The 21,630-nt window shown below is 44.2% G+C and overlaps 1 protein-coding gene across 1 annotated transcript in view; it reads right to left on the bottom strand.

Annotated features, from left to right (window-relative positions):
• LOC145358133 (protein AMBP-like) overlaps positions 1 to 21,630 on the bottom strand; it is a 65,814-nt gene that overhangs the window by 18,618 nt on the left and 25,566 nt on the right. Inside the window, exons 4-7 of the mRNA XM_080211812.1 lie at positions 17,058 to 17,171; positions 16,873 to 16,974; positions 5,616 to 5,659; positions 2,237 to 2,315 (exon numbers count right to left, since the gene is read on the bottom strand). Of these exons, the coding sequence (XP_080067938.1) occupies positions 2,237 to 2,315; positions 5,616 to 5,659; positions 16,873 to 16,974; positions 17,058 to 17,171 (339 nt within the window). The remainder of the gene's footprint in view (positions 1 to 2,236; positions 2,316 to 5,615; positions 5,660 to 16,872; positions 16,975 to 17,057; positions 17,172 to 21,630) is intronic.

Genomic DNA, 21,630 nt, shown 5'->3' with positions numbered 1-21,630 from the left:
GGACAGGCATGTGCCTGTAAAAAGGAAGGACAGGAAAGGTAGGATTCGCGAGCCGTAGATAACCAGTGAAATTATGGATCTAATCAAAAAGGAGAAAAGAGGCATATGTAAGGTCCAGGCAGCTAAAAACAGATGGAGCACTGGAGGAATACAGAGAAAGTAGAAAAGATCTCAAACAGGGAGTTAGAAGGGCAAAAAGGGGACACGAAATGTCCTTGGCAGACAGGATTAAGGAGAATCCTAAGACATTTTATTCATACGTTAGGAGCAAGAGGGTTGTCAAAGAAAGAATCGGACCTCTCAGGGATAAAGGAGGGGAATTATGTTTAGAACCCAAGGAAGTAGGTGAGATCCTAAACGAATACTTTGCATTAGTATTCACAAAGGAGAGGGACGTGTTGACTGGGAGTGTCTCAGAGGGATGTGTTGACCCATTAGAAAAAGATCTCAATTACAAGGGAGGAAGTGTTTAGGAAACATTAAGACAGCCAAATCCCCAGGGCCTGATGGCATCTATCCCAGACTGCTCAGGGAGACAAGAGATGAAATTGCTGGGCCTCTAACAGAAATCTCTGTCTTTTCACTGGACACAGGTGAGGTCCCAGGGGATTGGAGGATAGCAAATGTGGTCCCGTTATTTAAGAAGGGTAGCAATGATAACCCGGGTAATAAGAGGCCGGTGAGCTTAATGTCTGTGGTCGGGAAATTGTTGGAGACGATTATTAGAGATAGGATGTATGCACATTTAGAACTGAATAATCTCAGTAGCAATAGACAACATGGTTTTGTATGGGGGAGGTCATGCCTGTCAAATTTGGTTGAGCTTTTTGAGGAGGTGACAAAAACGATTGACAAAGGAAGGGCCGTGGATGTCGTCTATATGGATTTTAGTAAAGTGTTTGACAAGGTCCCTCATGGCAGGCTGGTGCAAAAGGTTAAATCTCATGGGATTAAAGGTGAGCTAGCTAGATGGGTGGAGAACTGGCTTGGCCATAGATGACAGACGGTAGCAGTTGATGGACCTTTTTCCGGTTGGAGGTCTGTGACCAGTGGTGATCTGTAGGGCTCTGTACTGGGATCTCTGCTGTTTGTGATATACATAAATGATTTGGAAGAAGATGTAGCTGGTGTGATCAGTAAATTTGCTGACGACATAAAGATTGCTGGAGTTGCAGATAGTGATGAACATTGTCAGAGAATACAGCAGGATATAGATAGGCTGAAAAATTGGGTGGAGAAATGGCAGATGGAATTTAATCTAAATAAATGCGAAGTGATGCATTTTGGTAGATCTAATGTGGGGGGGAGCGATACGATAAATGGCAGAACCATCAGGAGTATAAACACACAGAGGGACCTGGGTGTGCAAGGCCACAGATCCTTAAAGATGGCAGTACAGGTGGAGAGGGTGGTAAAGAAGGCATATGGCATGCTTGCCTTTATTGGACGGGGCATAGAGTACAAAAGTTGGCATATGATGTTGCAGCTATATAGAACATTGGTTAGGCCACATTTGGAATACTGCATCCAGTTCTGGTCGCCACACTACCAGAAGGACGTGGATGTTTTGGAGAGAGTACAGAAAAGGTTTACCAGGATGTTACCTGTTATGGAGGGTCTTGGCTATGAGGAGAGATTGGGTAAACTGGGGTTGTTCTCCCTGGAAAGGCGGAGGGTCAGGGGCGACCTAATAGAGGTGTATAAGGTTATGAAGGGCATAGACAGTGGGAAGCTTTTTCCCAAGTCGGAGGTGACGACACAAGGGGTCACAAGTTCAAGGTGAGGGGGCAAGGTTCAACACAGATGTCGGGGGAATGTATTTTACACAGAGGGTGGTGGGGGCCTGGAATGCACTGCCAAGCAAGGTGGTTGAGGTGGACACACTGGGATCATTTAAGATTTATCTGGATAGCCACATGAACAGACTGGGAATAGAGGAATACAAATTAATGGTCCAGTTGGGCTCATGAGCTGCACAGGCTTGGAGGGCCAAAGGGTCTGTTCCTGTGCTGTATTGTTCTTTGTTTATTCTTTGTTAATCAGAATCAGTCCTCACAGTTACTCTCACAGTGTTGTATAAAATATTTCACTGAGTGCTGTATCCCATTCTGTTCACCGTAATATCACCAGTCTTGTACTCATTATTGTACTCGACTGTATCCCGTTCTGCTCACAATAATATCACTAGTCTTGTACCCATTGTTGTATTCAGTACTGTATCCCATGCTGTTCCCACCTGCACCACGTGTTCTGTTCATGAGTTGTCCAAAGGCAGATCCTTCCTCCTCTTCTCCTAGTGCTCTCCGGGCACGAGCCTTGTACAGACAGAGAGTTGGAGTAAACATATCAGAAATCATATCGTGATCAGAAATGTGAAGAATGTTTTGTCCAGTTTAAGCTCACAGAACTTAAGGATTCAGTTACATAATATGCAATCTGGTAATAAAAAACAGCTGTACATCTAATCAGGGCAGAAGACAAACTTCATACAAACTTTGTTAGAATTTATTTCAGACAATTGGATGAAGGAATGTCTGAAACAAACATATTCAAATACAACCATACTATGTGATGTGTTCAGTTAAATGGGTTTTTACAGCACTGGTCCTTGGGATACCCCACTCAGTTCATCTCACTCCGCTATTCCTGATTTTCTTCTTTAGTCCTCTATTAATGAAATAAAACAATCCCACATGCATTTTTAACAGCATTGTCCTGCTACTTTTGAATATTTGTGTACATACAGCCCTTAGTGCCTGTTCCTTCACCCTATTTGAAACTGTAATGTTTATTTCAGATTGCTCTTCTTCATTGCTTCTTCCACAATGTACTTTTCATGTGCCTCAGGAGTCAGTGCTGGGTCCACTGTTATTTGTCATTTATATTAATGATTTGGATGAGAATATAGGAGGCATGGTTAGTAAGTTTTCAGATGACACAAAGATTGGTGGCATGAGTGGACAGTGAAGAAAGTTATCTTCGATTGCAATGGAATTTTGATCAATTGGGCCAGTGGGCTGACAAATGGCAGTTGGAGTTTAATGCAGACAAATGCAAGGTGATGCATTTTGGTAGATTGAACCAGGGCAGGAATTACTCAGTTAATGGTGGGGTGTTGGGGAGAGTTACAGAACAAAGAGATCTAGGGGTACATGTTCATAGCTCCTTGAAAGTGAAATCGCAGGTAGACAGAGTGGTGAAGAAGGCATTCGGCATGCTTAGGTTCATCGGTCAGAACATTGAATATAGAAATTGAGACATCTTGTTGAAGTTGTACAAGATATTGAACAAAGAACAATGAACAATACAGCACAGCAACAGGCCCTTTGGCCCTCCACCTCCAAGCCTGCACCAATCATGTGTTTCCAACTAGACTATCCATTTGTATCCCTCTATTCGCAGTCTGTTCATATGGCTATCTAGGTAAGTCGTAAATGATCGTAGCATGTCTGCCTTAACCACCTTACTTGGTAGTGCATTCCAGGCCTCCAGCACCCTCTGTGTAAAATACGTCCCCCGCATATCCGTATTGAACCTTGTCCCCCTTACCCTGAACCTGTGACCCCTTGTGTTTGTCATTTCTGACCCGGGAACAAGCTTACAACTGTTTACCCTATCTATGCCCTTCATAATTGGACACTATGGGCAGAATTTGGTTAAGGCGACATGGCTCCCACACATGGGTTGGAGAATGCAGGTAGTGGCACGGTAGCACAGTGATTAGCACTGCTGCTTCACAGCTCCAGGCTCCTGGGTTCGATTCCCGACTCAGGTCACTGTCTGTGTGGAGTTTGCACATTCTCCTGTTGTCTGTGTGAGTTTCCCCCGGGGTGCTCTGGTTTCCTCCCACAGTCCAAAGATGTGTGGGTTAGGTTGATTGGCTATGCTAAAGAAATGCCCTTAGTATCTAGGGATGCGTAGGTTAGAGGGATTAGTGGGTAAAATATGTAGGGATATGGGATTGTGTTCGGTGCAGACTCGATGGGCCGAAGGGCCTCTTTCTGCACTGTCGGGTTCTATGATTCTATGGGCATGTGGCACAGTGGCTAGCACTGCTTTATTACATTGCCAGGAACCCAGGTTCAATTCCGCCTTGGGTGAATGTTTGTGTGGAATTTACACGTTCTCCCCAGTTGAGTCACTCAATTGCTTAGCTTCCTGTTAGAACTTAAGAACATAAGAAATAGGAGCAGGAGTAGGCCATCTAGCCCTTCGCGCCTGTCCCGCCATTCAATAAGATCATGGCTGATCTGTCGTGGCTCAGTTCCACTTTCCCACCCTCTCCCCATAACCCTTAATCCCCTTGCCTATCAAAAACCTATCAACCCGCGTCTTAAATATATTTAGCGAGGCAGCCTCCACCACTTCAACGGGCAGAGAATTCCAGAGATTCACCACCCTTTGAGTGAAGAAGTTCCTCCTCAACTCCGTTCTAAACCGCCCCCCCTCTATCTCGAGGCTGTGCCCTCTAGTCCTACTGTCCTTTCTGAGCGGGAAGAGCCTCTCCACCTCTATCCTATCCATCCCATTCATCATCTTATATGTCTCAGTAATCCGAATCTATTCAGGCATGAACGTTCAGCTGACTGACAGTTAACTAGGATATTTTACTTATTAGAGGTTATTTGTTTGAGGTTGTTGCTTTAAAATTGAACTTGAAAAAGATTTACCAGTTGAATTCCCACTTTTAGCCAAATTTCCAAACATACTCACTTGATCTGTGTCTCATTCAGGCTGAAGTCACTGACCATGGGCTTCTTATTCTAATCTTGCAACACATTTAAAATTGTGTCCTTGTGTTGTAATACCTCTCCTCATTCTTCCAACCAAAATCTAGCATTTTGCACTTCACCATCACTTGTCTGCCCGTTCCACCAGCCTGTCTATATCTTCTTGAAGCCCATTACTATCTTCCTCAATGTTCACAAAATTTCAGTTTTCTGTTCTGTGCAAATTTTGAACGTTTTCTCTCATTAATATACATCATGAAAGTAATGGCCCTTGTACTGATCCTTGGAATTGCCATGTGTACCTTCATCCAGTCTGAACAACAACTCTTCACCGTTACTCTCTTTTTCCTGTTCTTTAGCCATCTTCACATCCATACTGTCCCTTTTATGTCATGGGCTTCAACTTTGCTGGAAAGTCTATTATGTGAAACTTCATCAGACTTTTTGGAAGCCCCAATGCCCCACTCCCATCACATTATCCTCATCCATCCTTTGGTACCTCATCAAAAATCTTCATCAAGTTAATTAAGTAAATCCATGCTGGTTTTCCTTAATGAATCCACGCTCTGGTGAGGGACTGTTAAATTCTTCCTATACCGTCGTTTCTAAAAGCTGAGGTTAAATTAATTGCTGCAGTGTGGTACTTTGTCAAATTCCTTTTCAAAGTCCAAATACACAGCATTAACCACAGCATCCTGATCAAACCTCTTTTTTACATCTCCAGTCACAGCTCCAGCCTTCTCAATCAGTACAACTCCCATGACTAATTCCTTGAACTCCCCACACAGTAAAATCTACCGTGCACTGAACTCTGGGATAGTCAACTTGTAACACCCTCCGTCATCATGACCTAATAATTAGAAAGTGAATGGAAGATTGACTCACCTGGACAGGTGTGCCTGGGGTGGGTTCCCATGGAAGACACGCTCCTGTTAGAATAGACAAATTGTTAGGAGCATGACTACAAACACAATCCAATATCAGCAGCATTTGGGAACTCCCTAATAACCTGATTTTCACATGCCATGGAGCCATCAGTCCATGTCCAATTGTATGGCCTAGGGATGTGACTTGGGTTTTTGCAAATTCACTCTTAGCCAAGTTCACCACCAAGTCTACCTCCTGAAGTCGACCAAACAGTTCCTTGAAATGCTCCTTCCACTTCTGATTGAAAACCACCAGATTGTCTATGTACACTGCACAATTAGCCAGTTCAAAAATGACCTTATAGGTTAGTCTTTGGAATTTTGCTGGTGCATTCTTCACTTCTGTTGTGCCTGTCGCACGGTCTGTTTTAACCCTTATACATAAGAACATAAGAAATAGGAGCAGGAGTAGGCCATCTAGCCCTTCGAGCCTGCCCCGCCATTCAGTAAGATCATGGCTGATCTGTCGTGGCTCAATTCCACATTCCCGCCCTCTCCCCATAACCCTTAATCCCCTCGCTTATCAAAAAGCCATCAACCCGCGTCTTAAAAATATTTAGCGAGGCAGCCTCCACCACTTCAACAGGCAGAGAATTCCAGAGATTCACCACCCTTTGAGTGAAGAAGTTCCTCCTCAACTCCGTTCTGAACCGCCCCCCCTTTATCTTGAGGCTGTGCCCCCTAGTCCTACTGTCCTTTCTGAGCAGGAAGAGTCTCTCCACCTCTATCCTATCCATCCCATTCATCATCTTATATGTCTCAATGAGATCTCCCCTCATTCTTCTAAACTCTAACGAGTACAAGCCTAGTTTATTCAGCCTCTCCTCACAGGTCAACCCTCTCAACTCCGGTATCAGCCTAGTAAACCTCCTCTGCACTCCCTCCAAGGCCAAAATATCCTTGCGTAAGTGCGGCGACCAAAACTCCAGCTGCGGCCTCACCAATGCCCATTTAGAAACGACGGTATAGGATTGAATTTAGGAGCCGCAGCGTCATGTTGCAACTGTACAAAACTCTGGTGCGGCCGCACTTGGAGTATTGTGTGCAGTTCTAGTCTCCACATTATAGGAAGGATGTGGAGGCTTTGGAGAGGGTGCAGAGGAGGTTTACCAGGATGTTGCCTGGTATGGAGGGGAGGTCCTATGAGGAGAGACTGAGGGATTTGAGGTTGTTTTCGTTAGAAAGAAGGCGGCTACGAGGGGACCTTATTGAAACATATAAGATGATTAGAGGTTTAGATAGGGTGGACAGTGATAGCCCTTTTCCTCGGATGGAGAAAGCTAGCACAAGGGGGCATAGCTTTAAATTAAGGGGTGGTAGTTATAGGACGGATGTCAGGGGCAGATTCTTTACCCAGAGGGTGGTGAGGGATTGGAATGCCCTGCCTGCTGCAGTTGTAAATGCGCCTAGTTTGGGGGCGTTTAAGAGATCTGTGGATAGGTTTATGGATGGAAAGGGTTTGGTTTAGGTTAGAGGGTCATTGCTTTTTAACTGGTCGGCGCAACATCGTGGGCCGAAGGGCCTGTTCTGCGCTGTAATGTTCTATGTTCTATGTTCTGTACAGCTGCAGCAAGACCTCCCTACTTTTATATTCATTCCCCCTTGCTATGAAGGCCAGCATCCCATTAGCCTTCCTGACCACCTGCTGCACCTGCAGGCTGGGTTTTTGCGACTCATGCACAAGGACCCCAAGGTCCCTCTGCACCGTCGCCTGCTGCAGTTTTTTGTCACGTAAGTAATAGTCCTTCCTACCATTATTCCTACCAAAGTGGACCACCTCGCACTTGACAACATTAAATTCCATTTGCCAGTTCCTGGCCCATTCGCCCAGCCTATCTAGATCCTTCTGCAGACTCTCCACACCCTCCGCGCAATTTGCCGTTCCACCAATCTTGGTGTCATCAGCAAATTTCGACACCATACACTCGGTTCCCTCCTCCAGATCATCTATATAAATGGTAAATAGCTGAGGCCCCAGCACCGACCCCTGGGGCACTCCACTAGTCACCAACCGCCAATCCGAATAGCACCCATTAACCCCCACTCTCTGCCTCCTATTTGACAACCAATCCTCTATCCACGCTAACACCCTACCCCCAACTCCATGCCCCCTTACCTTCTGCAATAACCTCTTGTGAGGTACCTTGTCAAACGCCTTCTGAAAATCAAGAAAGACCACATCCACCGGCTCTCCTCTATCCACCGCCCTAGACACAGCCTCATAGAACTCCAATAAATTTGTCAGACACGACTTCCCCTTAACGAAACCGTGCTGCGTCTGCTCTATCAAGCAATTCCCCTCAAGATGCCTCGCTATTTCCTCCTTGATGACAGATTCTAACATCCTACCTACAACAGACGTTAAACTAACCGGCCTATAATTCCCTGCCTTTTGCCTGCCACCCTTCTTAAACAACGGCGTAACATTATCCGTTTTCCAATCTTCCGGCACTTCCCCGGAATCCAGCGACGTTTGGAAAATAACCACCAAGGCATCCACTATCACCTCCGCCATACGCTGGACAAAGAATTGTGAATCGACTTTCTGTTTGCACAGTAATATTTATTCACACACACAATTGATATTAATTACCCACACTATCAATATTAAGTTATATACAGAATACTAAAGTTCAAGTTCAATACTAGACCTTGACTTAATTTTTGCATAACTGGCAAGTACCAAGGCAGATATTGGCCTTTATCCATATGTTGGTCTTTGTAGTCTGTCCTTTGGTCTGGTCTGATACTCTGGCTCTGGTCTTCCTTCTGTCGTTGGTGTGGTGGCTCTCTTTGTGGTGGTAGTTGCTGGTGGTGGTCACCATTGTTGTTGTTTGTGAGTAAGAGAGAGAAAGGGAGATCCTTCCATTGTGCAGCACCTTTTATCCCTCATTGGTTTCATGCCCTTTTGGGCAGTCTCTGATTATCGCCAATCAATCGATCAGGGCTTGATCACCCTGATCTATAGAGTCCAATCAGGTATTGCCACGCTGATCTCTGGATATAGAAATTTATAGAATCCTACAGTACAGAAGGTGGCCATTCATCCCATCAAATCTACACCAACCACAATCCCACCCAGGTCTTATTCCCATAATCCCACAATTCACCCTACTAATCCCCCTGACACTAAGGGTCAATTTAGTGTGGCCAACCAACCTAACTTACACAACTTTGGACTGTGGGACGGAACCGGAACACCCAGAGGAAACTTATGGAGACATGGGGAGAACATGCAAACTCCACACAGACAGTCACCTGAGGCCTGAATTGAACCTGGATCACTGGCACTGTGAGGCAGCAGTGCGAACTGCTGTGCCACAGTACCGCTGATGTTTCGAGTCCACATGATCCTTTGTCAAAGCTGCTTTGAAGTCAAAGAACAAAAGAACAAAGAAAATTACAGAATAGGAACAGGCCCCTTCGGCCCTCCAAGCCTGCACTGACCATGCTGTCCAACTTAACTAAAACCCTCAACCCTTCCGGGGACCATATTCCTCTATTCCCATCTCAGACGCCCCTTAAAAGTCACTACCATATCCACTTCCAGTGCCTCCCCCGGCAACAAATTCCAGACACCCACCACCCTCTGTGAATCACCATATACTTATCTGGGTTGAACTCCATCTGCCACTTCTCTGCCCAGTCTTGCATCCTTTCAATGTCACGCTGCAACTTCTGACATCCCTCCAGACTATCCACAACACCACCAACATTTGTGTCGTTGGCAAACTTACTAACCCATCCCTCCATTTCCTCATCCAGGTCATTTATAAAAGTCACAAAGAGCAAGGGTCCTCGAACAGATCCCTGGGGCATTCCACTGGTGACTGATTTCCGTGCAGAAAAAGACCCATTTACAACCATTCTTTGCCTTCTGTGGGCAAGCCAGTTCTGGATCCACAAAGCAATGTCCCCTTGGATCCCATGCCTCCTCACTTTCTCAACAAGCCTTGCATGGGACACCTTATTAAATGCCTTGCTGAAGTCCACATGACTATATCTACTGCTCTTCCTTCGTAAATGTGTTTAGACACATTCTCAAAAAATTCAATCAGGCTCGTAAGGCACGATCTGCCTTTGACAAAGCTGTGCTTGATCATACTATACCTCTCCAAATGTTCATAAACCCTGCCTTTCAGGATCTTCTCCATCAACTTACCAACGGAGGTTAGACTCACTGGTCTATAATTTCCAGGACTATCTCTACTCCCTTTCTTGAATAAAGGAACCACATCCGCAATTTTCCAATAGAAACAAAGAAACATTACAGCACAGCACAGGCCCTTCGGCCCGCCAAGATCAAGCTATCCCCTCCCTATAATTCTGGAGTGCTCCATGTGCCTATCCAATAACCGCTTGAAAGTTTCTAAAGTGTCCGAATCCATTATCACAGCAGGCAGTCGATTCCACACCCCAACCACTCTCTGAGTAGAGAATCTAGGACATCCCTAGGGCGGCACAGTAGCACAGTGGTTAGCACTGCTGCTTCACAGCTCTAGGATTCTGGGTTCGATTCCCGGCTCGGGTCACTGTCTGTGTGGAGTTTGCACGTTCTCCTTGTGTCTGCGTGGTTTCCTCTGGGTACTCCGGTTTCCTCCCACAGTCCAAAGATGTGCGGGTTAAGTTGATTGGCCATGTTAAGAAATTGCCCCTTAGTATCTAGGTTAGAAGGATTAGTGGGTATAATATGTAGGGATATGGGGGTAGGGCCTAGGTGGGATTGTGTTTAGTGCAGACTTGATGGGCCGAAGGGCCTCTTTCTGCACTGTAGGGTTCTATGCTCTATGATCCCTCCTATATCTCCCACCATGAACCTTATAGTTATGCCCCCTAGTAACAGCTACATCCACCCAAGGAAATAGTCTCTGCATGTCCACTCAATCAATCCCTCTCATCATCTTATAAACCTCAATTAACTCACCTCTCATCCTCCTCCGCTCCAAAGAGAAAAGCCCCAACTCCGTCAACCTTTCCTCATAAGATCTACCCTCCAAACCAGGCAGCATCCTGGTAAATCTCCTCCGCAGTCTCTCCAAAGCTTCCACATCCTTCTTGTAGGGAGGTGACCAGAACTGAACACAATATTCCAAATGTGGTCTCACCAAGGTCCGTTATAGTTGCAGCATAACCCCACAGCTCTTAAACTCAAACCCCCTGTTAATAAACGGTAACACACTATAAGCCTTCTTCACGGCTCTATCCTCTTCAGTGGCAACCTTCAGAGATCTGTGGATCTGAACCCCAAGATCTCTCTGTTTCTCCACATTCCTCAGAACCCTGCCGTTGACCCTGTATATCCGCATTCAAGTTTGTCCTATCAAAATGAATCACCTCATACTTATCACTTTTCGGCCCAGCTCTGCACCCTATCAATGTCTCTTTGCAGTCTGCAAGAGCCCTCCACACCTCATCCACTACTCCACCAATCTTGGTGTCGTCAGCAAATTTACTAACCCACCCTTCAGCCCCTTCTTCCAAGTTATTGATAAAAATCACAAATAGCAGAGGACCCAGCACTGACCCCTGTGGTACACCGCTGGTAACTGGCCTCCAGTCTGAAAATTTTCCCTCCACCACCCTCTGTCTTCTAATGAGACAGCCAGTTACTTATCCAGTTGGCCAAATTTCCTTCTATTCCACACCTCTTTATCTTCTTCATGAGCCTACCATGGGGAACCTTATCAAACGCCTTACTAAAATCCATGTGTACGACATCAACTGCTCTACCTTCATCCACACACTTAGTTACCTCCTCAAAGAATTCAGTCAAATTTATGAGGCAGGACTTACCCCTCACAAAACCATGCTGACTATCCTGGATTAAACTGAATCTTTCCAAATGGTCATTAATCCTATCTCTCAGGACCTTATCCATTAACTTACCGACCACCGTGAGTAAGACTAACTGGCCTATAATTACCAGGGTCATTCCTATTTCCTTTCTTAAAAGGAGGAACAACATTTGCCACTCTCCAGTCCTCTGGCAGTATCCCCCTGGACAGTGAGGACCTAAAGATCAAAGCTAAAGGCTCCGCAATCTCATCCCTTGCCTCCCAAACTATCCTAGGATATATCCCATCTGACCCAGGGACTTATCCACCCTCAGGTTTTTCAAAATTGCTAATACATCTTCCCTCAGAACATCTACCTCCTCCATCCTATCAGCCTGTATCACACACTCCTCCTCAAAAACATGGCCCCCCCTACTCTGAACACTGAAGAAAAGTATTCATTCAACGCCTCACCTCGCCTCATTCAACACCTCTTCTGACTCCATGCACAAGTTCCCACTACTATCCTTGACTGGCCCTAACCTCACCCTGGTCATTCTTTTATTTCTCACGTAAGAGTAAAAAGCCTTGTGATTTTCTTTTACCCGACCCACCAAGGACTTCTCATGCCATCTCCCAGCTCTCCTAAGCCCTTTCTTTAACTTATTCCTAGCTACCTTGTAACACTCAAGCAACCCAGCTGAACCTTGTTTTTTCATCCTTATATACGCTTCCTTTTTCCTCTTGACAAGACATTCAACCTCCTTTGTGAACCATGGTTCCCTCATTTGGCCATTTCCTCCCTGCCTGCCAGGGACATACCTATCAAGGACACGCAGTATTTGTTCCTTGAAAAAGCTCCACTTTTCGTCTGTGCCCATGCCTGACAGTTTCTGTTCCCATCTTATGCTCCCTAATTCTTGCCTAATCATATCAATAATTACCCCTGCCCCAATTATAAACCTTGCCCTGCTGTATGGCCCTATCCCTCTCCATTGCAATAATGAAGGACACCGAATCTTCCGGAACCTCTCCCGTCTCCATTGATGATGCAAAGATCATCGCCAGAGGCTTAGCAATCTCCTCCCTCGCCTCCCACAGTAACCTGGGGTACATCCCATCCAGTCCCGGCGACTTAACTAACTTGATGATTTTCAAAAGCTCCAACACATCCTCTTTCTTAATATCTACATGCTCAAGCTTTTCAGTCTACTGCAAGTCTGCACTACAACCATCAAGATCCTTTTCCACTGTGTGTACTGACGTATTCATTGAGTACCTCTGCTATTTCTTCCGGTTCCATACAAACTTTCCCACCGTCACACTTGTTAGGTCCTATTCCTTCACGTCTTATCCCCTTGCTTTTCACATACTTGTAGAATGCCTTGGGGTTTTCCTTAATCTTGCCTGCAAGGTCTTCTCATGACCCCTTCTGGCTCTCCTAAATAAGTTTCTTTCTACTAGCCGTATACTCTTCTAGATCCCTAACATTACTCAGCTCCCTGAACCTTTTGTAAGCTTTTCTTTTCTTCTTGACTAAATTCATTACAGCTTTCATGCACCACGGTTCTTGTAACCTGCCAAAACTTCCCTGTCTCATCGAAATGTTGCTGTGCAGAACTCCAGACAAATATTGCTTGAAAATTTGCCACATTTCTTCTTCCCTGAGAAGACCTCTTTCCAATTTATGCCTCTAATTTCCTGCCTGGTAGCCTCATATTTCCCCTATTCCAATTAAACACTTTCGTAGCTTCTCTGATCCGATCTCTCTCCAATGCTAATGTAAAGGAGATAGAGTTATGATCAGTATCCCCAAAATGCTCTCCCACTGAGAGATCTGACACCTGTCCAGGTTCATTTCCCAGTACCAAATCAAGTACAGCCTCTCTTGTAGGCTTATCCACATCAATAGATCAGCTAGATAGTCAATATCTTTTCCCAAAGGTAATTGAGTCTAAAACTAGAGGACATAGGTTTAAGGTGAGAGGGGAGAGATACAAAAGTGTCCAGAGGGACAATTTTTTCACGCAGAGGCTATTGAGTGTCTGGAACAAGCTGCCAGAGGTAGTAGTAGAGGTGGGTACAATTTTATCTTTTTAAAAGCATTTAGATAGTTACATGGGTAAGATGGATATAGAGGGATATGGGCCAAATACGGGCAATTGGGATTAGCTTAGGGGTTTAAAAAAAGGGTGGCATGGATAAGTTGGGTTGCAGGTCCTCTTTCCATTCTGTAAATCTCTATGACTATAACTCAGAGAAGAGACAAATCCAGATGATTCTGAATTTGACATTCCTCACGTTAGATTGGACAATGAGGAAGTTATTAGAAATTGGACTAAATTACTGACTTTCCTTCCAGAGGAAAATCAAAATGATCTGAAAGAGTTATCACAATCACATCGAGCTATATATGGGAACAAGCTGGGAAGAACTAAAGTAATTGTGCATGATGTAGGTAGTGCTGTTTCAATTCAACAAAATCCATATGTACTTCACCCACTAAAGTTGGCACAGGTTCAAAAGGAGGTTGAAAGCATATTTAAAAATGTTATCATTGAAGTGAGTTGCAGTGAGTTCTGCTCACCCAACTTGATGGTATCAAAACCAGATGGTTCACAATGATTGTTGGGCTATAGAAAAATAAATGCAGTTCTGAAGTTAGGTTCATATCCTATCCCTCAATTGAAAGACTATATTTAGAAGGTGGGACAAGCAAATTTCATTTCTAAACTTGACTTAAAGAATACTGGCAAGTACCTTTATCCCAATGAATGAAGAAGATTTCGGCTTTCGTGACACCAAATGTTCAGGACTAGTTTAAAGTAATGTTGTTTGGCATGTGACCAAATGGGCCACCTAAGATGGCGATTTACAAAGCACACAGGGATAACTGGCCAAGTACAGAAACAGACAGGCTGCAGTTTAAAGGAACAGAGATAAAACATGTTGCAGCTCAGACAACCGAATACACAGGACATAGGCCAACTCAAAGACAATGGACAGTTTCTGGTCAAACAGAGTTGTTTACCAGATCCTTGGCGCCTTAACCCCTTATTTGGGAGGGAGGTATGTGACCATGGCCGTTGGGTACACACTCACAGTCCAAAGATGTTCGAGTTAGGTTGATTGGCCATGCTAAATTACCCCCTAGTGTCAGAGGGTCTAGCTCGGGTAATTGCATTGGGTTATTGGGATAGGGCCTGGGTAGGATTGTGGTCAGTGCAGACTTGATGGGCTGAATGGCCTCCTTCTGCATTGTAGGATTCTATAAATTTCTACACCCAGAGATCAGCATGGCAATACCTGATTGGATTTTATTGATCAGGATGATCAAGCCCTGCTCGATTGATTGGCAACAATCAAGAGACTGCCCAAAAGTGTGTGAAACCAATGAGGGATAAAAGGTGCTGCACAAAGGGAAGGATCTCTTTTTCTCTCCTCTCTCTCTGTCTCACTCACAAACAACCACAAGCAACTACCACCACAAAGAGAGCCACTAGACAAACAATGGAAGGAAGACCAGAGCTAGAGTGTCAGAACAGACTACGCAGAGGATTACAGAGACCAACACGTGGATAAAGGCCAATATCTGCCTGGGTACTTGCCACTCATGCAACAGTTAATTCAAGATCTAGTATTGAACTTGAACTTTAGTATCCTGTAAATAACTTAGTATTGATAGTGTGGGTGATTAATATCAATTGTGTGTGTGAATAAATATTACTGTGCAAACAGAAAGTCGATTCACAATTCTTTGTCCACCGTATAAGGGTTAAAACAGACCATGCAACAGGTGCAACAGAAGTGAAAAATGCACCAGCAAAATTCCAAAGACTAACTTATAAGGTCATTTTTGGACTGGCTAACTGTGCAGTGTACATAGACAATCTGGTGGTTTTCAATTAGATGTGGAAGGAACATTTGAAAGAATTGTTTGGTCAACTCCAGGAGGTGGACTTGGTGGTGAACTTGGCTAAAGTGAATTTGCAAAAGTTCAAGTCACATCCCTAGGCCGTATAATTGGACATGGACTGGTGGCTCCATGGCATGTGAAAACACAGGTTATTAAGGAGTTCCCAATAACATCGAACAGAAGGGAAATACTGAAATTCCTGGGCCTGAATAGGTTTTACAGAATATTTGTGCCAAAGTTTAGCAGTGTGGTTGCTCCATTAACTGACTAGTGAAAAAGCACAGGAAATTTCAGTGGATGCCTGAATATCAGAAGGCAATGACAGTCTGAAAACAATGTTAATCACTGCACCAGTGTTGGCAACACTGAATTATATAAAACCATTCAAGATGGCCATTGATGCAAGTGATGTGATCATTGGTGCTGTAGTATTACAAGAAGTCGACACGAGGATAGAAAGACCGATTCGATATTTTTGCAGAAAATTAAATGTTCATCAAAATAAATGTTTGACCATTGAGAAAGAGACATTGAGTTTGGTGTTAGCATTGCAACTTTTTACCATTTGTATTGTCAGCAATTCATCAGAGATGATTGTTTACACTAATCATAATGATCACAATGTTTTTGGAGAAATTTAAAGTTAAGAATGCAAGATTATTAAATGGAATTTATTACTACAGCCATTTAATTTAAAAATTATACTTGTGGCAGAAAATGGGAATGTGATTACAGATGCTTTCTCATGACTTTGATGAAAGCAGAAGTTCAGTGTTGGAAGAGAAAATCTGAACTGGATTATACTGCTGCATGCTTAGGGTAATAAAATGTGTAGACATATTTGTAGAATACTAATCAAGAGAAAACTAGAGGTTTTAAAAAAATTGAAGGCACCTTTTCATTTTATCGATTCAATTTTTTAAGGGGGAGGTATGATGATATTGTGATTTTAAGAAATATATTTATATCATGATTCTTGAAAAAGGCAGTGTCTTGTTGCAAGGAGTTGATTTGTCTAGGAAAAAGCATGCAGCTCAATGATGAGCCTGCAGGATCTTAACTCATTTTAGTTCATGATGTGTTTGTCTAAACAGAGTTAATGCACTTGTGTTGAGTCTCCGACCACTATTGCTCTTCCAATCTTACTCCTCCTCCATTGTGCAGCTGACAGTGCCATGAACTTGACTCTAGCTGCATTCCCCAGAAGACTCTCACCATTTTCCAGCACAGAAAAACACTTCTTGAGTGAGTTGCACACTGGACTTTCCTGACTCACTGCCCTTTCTTCTTCTGACTGGTGGCCACCCATTCCCTCTCTGACCGCACTTCCTTAAGCTGTGGGGTGACCACATCTAAAAACTTGTTCTCTAGGAACTTCTAAGTCTCGCGGATGCATCGCTGTGCCTCCAGCCAATGCTCAAGATCCAAATCCCGGCTCTCAAACTGGCGCCCTGCAAGGATATTTACTTCCAGAGTAGCTGTGAATGAATTACAGGTTCAGGCACAGAGGCTTATAACGTGCTTACCTCGTTCAGGCAGAAATAAAATCAGCTGTTCTGGAACACCAAGTTTCATTCCAAACTGTTTGAACTTTTCCTTGATTTCCTTGCTGAGCTCCCGTGTCCTTCCTGTGAGAAGACTATTCAGTTAAAGCTCCAGAAATCAACATTATGAAAGTGGTGTGTGAAAGAGCTGATGTAGAATCACTTACCATAAACAGCCCCTGCTTCTGTCTGATTTATGTGTTTCAGATTCTCGTACAATATGAAAGCATATTCGTTGTAGTTGGTTTCAGTTACTCGAATATCAGTTGTGACTTCAAGGACTGCAAAAGAAACTCACTGGCTGTTTAATCATTTTCTTTGATTTGTTCACTCCATCCTTGCAAACTACCCCACCCACAATCTCCCTTTCCTGAACAAAATCCTTAAATGTTGTTGTCTCCCAAATCTGTTCCTGTCTTTCCTGGAACTCCATGTTTGAATCTCTCCAATTCTTTCTACAAAAGTAAAACATGTCTCATCAAAATTACAAACAACTAATGTGGATCCGCTGTTTAAGAAGTGTTATAGAGATAAACCAGGGAATAGACCAGTGAATCACATGTTAGCGGTAGGGAAGCTTTTGGAGAGAATTTATCTCTACTTGTAGAGGCAAAGTACGATCACGGACAGTCAGCATAGCTTCGTCAAAGGGAAGTCATGTCGAACAAATTTGATTGAATTTTTTGAGGAGGTGATCAGGTGTGTAGACAAGGGTAGTGCAGTCGATGTAGTTTATATGGATTCAGCGAAGCCTTTGACAAGGTACTATATGGAAGACTTGTAAAGAAGGTAAATGCACATGGGATACAGGATAATTTGATAAAGTAGATTGAAGATTGGCTCAGTTATCGGAGATAGAGGGTGATGACAGATGGCTGCTTTAGTGAATGGAAGCCAATGTCCAGTGGCGTATCGCAGCGTCAATCATGTGAGGAGAAACTAAGTCGGTTAGGAGTGTATTAATTGGAGATCAGAAGAATGAGAGGGGATTTCACAGAAAGTTGTAACATTCTAACAGGTTAGACAGGACAGATTCAGAGAGACTATTCACAGTGATGGGGGAGCCAAGATCTAGGGGGTCATAGTTTGAGGATAAGGGATAAACCTTTTAGGACTGAGGTGAGGAAAATGTTCTTCAGCCAGAGAGTGGTAAATGTGTAGAATTTACTACCATCAAATGTAGTTGGGGCCAAAACATGGACAAAAAACTGAATACCAGAGGTGAGGTGAGAGTGACAGCTCTTGACATCAAGGCTGCAGTTGACTGAGTGTGGCATCAAGGAGCCCGAGCAAAACTGGAATCAATGAGTATCAGGGGGCAAATGCTCCACTGGTTAGAGTAATACCTGGTACATAGGAAGATGGTTGTAGTTGTGAAGTCATCAGCTTCAGGACATCTCTGCAGGAATCCCTCAGGGTTAGTGTCCTAGGCCCAACAATCTGCAGCTGCTTCATTAATGACCTCCCCTCTGTTGTAAGGTCAGAAGTGGGGATGTTCACGAATGATTGCACAATGTTCAGCACCATTCGTGACCTCAGATACTGAATCAGTCCATGTTCAAATGCAACAAGATCTGGACAACATCCAGGCTTGGTCTGACAAGTGACAAGTAACATTCATGTTGCACAAATGCCAGGCAATGACCATCACCAATTAGAGACATTCTAACCACTGTCCCATGACACTTAATGGTGTTACCATCACTGAATCGCCCACTGTCAACATCATTGGGGTTACTATTGACCAGAAACTCAACTGGACTCACCACATTAACTCAGTGGCCAGAAGAGCAGGTCAGAGGCTAGGAATACTGTGGCCAGTAATTCACCTCCTGACTCCCAAAAACCTATCCACTATCTACAAGGCAGAGGTCAGGAATGTGATGAAGTACTCCCCGCTTGTCTGGATGAATGCACTCCAACAACACTCAAGAAGCTTGACACCATCCAGGACAAAACAGCCTGTTTGATTGGCACCACATCTACAAACATTCATTCCCTCCAACACCAATACTCAGTAGCAGCAGTGTGTACTATCTACAAGATGCACTGCAGCAATTCACCAAAGATCCTTAGACAGCACCTTCCAAACCCATGAGTGCTTCCACCTAGAAGAACAAGGGCAGCAGATACATGGGAACACCATCACCTGCAAGTTTCCCTCTAAGCCACTCAGCATCCTGACTTGGGAATATATCACCATTCCTTCGCAGTAGCTGAGTCAAAACCCTGAAATTTCCTCCCTAACAATATTGTTGGGTCAACTCACAGCACAATGGACTGCAACGATTCAAGAACCACCACCTTCTCAAGGGAAACTATGGATGGGCACTAAATTCTGGCCAGTCAGCAACACTGATATCCCACAAATTTCAGGAAGAAATTAGACATAGCTAATTTAGCTGGGGCGAAAGGGATCAGGATATTGATTTTGATGATCAGTCATAATCAAAATGAATGGCAGAGAAGGCTCAAAGGGCTGAAAGACCTATTCCTGCTTCAACTTTCTATGTTTCTATGTGCTCTCTATCTAACCTCATGCTGTCCTGGGAGTGTTTGACAGAGACATTGTGGAGGGAGCTTTGCTCTGTATCTAATCCCGTGCTATACCTGTCCTGAAAGTCACAATGTGGAGATGCCGGTGTTGGACTGGGGTGGGCACAGTAGGAAGTCTCACCACAAGCTTTCAGAGCACTACTCCTTCATTCACTTGATGAAGGAACAGTGCTGTGAAAGCTCGTGATTCCAAATAAAGCTGTTGGACTTTAAAAGCAAATTACTGCAGATGCTGGAATCTAAAACCAAAAGAGAAAGTGCTGGAAAATCTCAGCAAGTCTGGCACATCTGTAAGGAGCGAAAACAGATGGGCAGAGCTGAGAAAAGAGCCAGCACTTTGTTTGATTTTAACCTGGCATTGTGAGACTTCTTACTGTGTCATAGAGTCATAGAGGTTTACAGCATGGAAACAGGCCCTTTGGCCCAACTTGTCCATGCTGCTCTTTTTTCTAAAAGCTCCTAAGCTAATCTCAATCGCCTGTGTTTGCCCCTATCCCTCTATACCCATCATACCGATGTAACGAAATGCTTTTTAAAAGATAAAATTGTACCCGCCTCTAGCAGTACCTCTGGCAGCTTGTCCTAGACACTCACCACCCTCTGTGTAAAAAAATTGCCCCTCTGGACACTTCTGTATCTCTCCCCTCTCACCTTAAACCTATGCCCTCTAGTTTTAGACTCCCCTACCTTTGGGAAAAGATATTGACTATCTAGCTGATCTGTGCCTCTCATTATTTTGTAGACCTCTATAAGATCACTCCTCAGCCTCCGACGCTCCAGAGAAAAAAGTCCCAGTCTATCCAGCCTCTACTTACAACTCAATCCATCAAGCCCCGGTAGCATCCCCGTAAATCCTTTCTGCACTCTTTCGAGTTTAATAATATCCTTTCTATAATAGAGTGACCAGAAATGCACACAGTATTCCAAAAGTGGCCTTACCAATGTCTTGTACAACTTCCACAAGACGTCCCAACTCCTGAATTCAATGTTCTAATCGATGAATGTGGGTATGCCGGCGTTGGACTGGCGTAAACACAGTAAAAAGTCTGACAACACCAGGTTTTAGTCCAACCTATTTATTTGATAATATACTCTCAAGCTTTCGGGTTAGCCCCTTCATCAGGTGAATGGAGAGTTCTGGCCTCAGACAGAGCATATAAAGCACAGACAGTTTAGAGATTACTGATTAGAATGTGAATCCTTACACCTAACCTGCTGTTCAAGACCTGAAGTGGCTGATAATGTCCACCAGGTACATGGTAAATACTCTTGCAACTCGGCCAACATTGTCTACCTGATACGTTGCAAGAAAGGATGTCCCGAAGCATGGTACATTGGGGAGACCATGCAGACGCTACGACAACGGATGAATGAACATCACTCGACAGTCACCAGGCAAGACTGTTCCCTTCCTGTTGGCGAACACTTCAGTGGTCACGGGCATTCAGCCTCTGACCTTCGGGTAAGCATTCTCCAAGGCGGCCTTCACGACACACGACAGCGCAGAGTCGCTGAACAGAGACTGATAGCCAAGTTCCGCACACATGAGGACGGTCTCAACAGGGATCTTGGGTTCATGTCGCACTATCTGTAACCCCCGTGACTTGCCTGGGTTTGCAAAACCTCACTTACTGTACTGTCTGGAGACAATACACATCTCTTTAAACTGTGATCAGTGCTCCTTCCACTCACATTATCAGCCACTTCAGGTCTTGAACAGCAGGTTAGGTGTAAGGATTCGCATTCTAATCAGTAATCTCTAAACTGTCTGTGCTTTATATGCTCTGTCTGAGGCCAGAACTCTCCATTCACCTGACGAAGGGGCTAACCCGAAAGCTTGCGAGTATATTATCAAATAAATAGGTTGGACTAAAACCTGCTGTTGTCAGACTTTTTACTAATTGATGAAACCAAGCATGCCGAATGCCTTCTTCACCACTCTGTCCACCTGTGACTCCACTTTCAAGGAGCTATGAACATGTACCCCTCGATCTCTGGGAGTGTTTGATGGTGACAGTGTAAAGGAACTTCACTCTCTGTTTAACTGTACTGGTCCTGGATGTTCTGATGGTGACAGTGTAGAGGGAGCTTTACTCTGTATCTAACCCCGTGCTGTACCTGTCCTGGGAGTGTTTGATGGAGACATTGTAGTGGGAACTTTGTTCTATTTCTAATCCCATGCTG

This window comes from Carcharhinus amblyrhynchos, chromosome 25 (genome assembly GCF_965287045.1).
Source record: "Carcharhinus amblyrhynchos chromosome 25, sCarAmb.v2.hapA, whole genome shotgun sequence".
Classification (NCBI taxonomy): domain Eukaryota; kingdom Metazoa; phylum Chordata; class Chondrichthyes; order Carcharhiniformes; family Carcharhinidae; genus Carcharhinus; species Carcharhinus amblyrhynchos.
The sequence above is the reverse complement of the archived record's forward strand: the minus strand, read 5'-3'. Positions and strand labels throughout refer to the sequence as shown.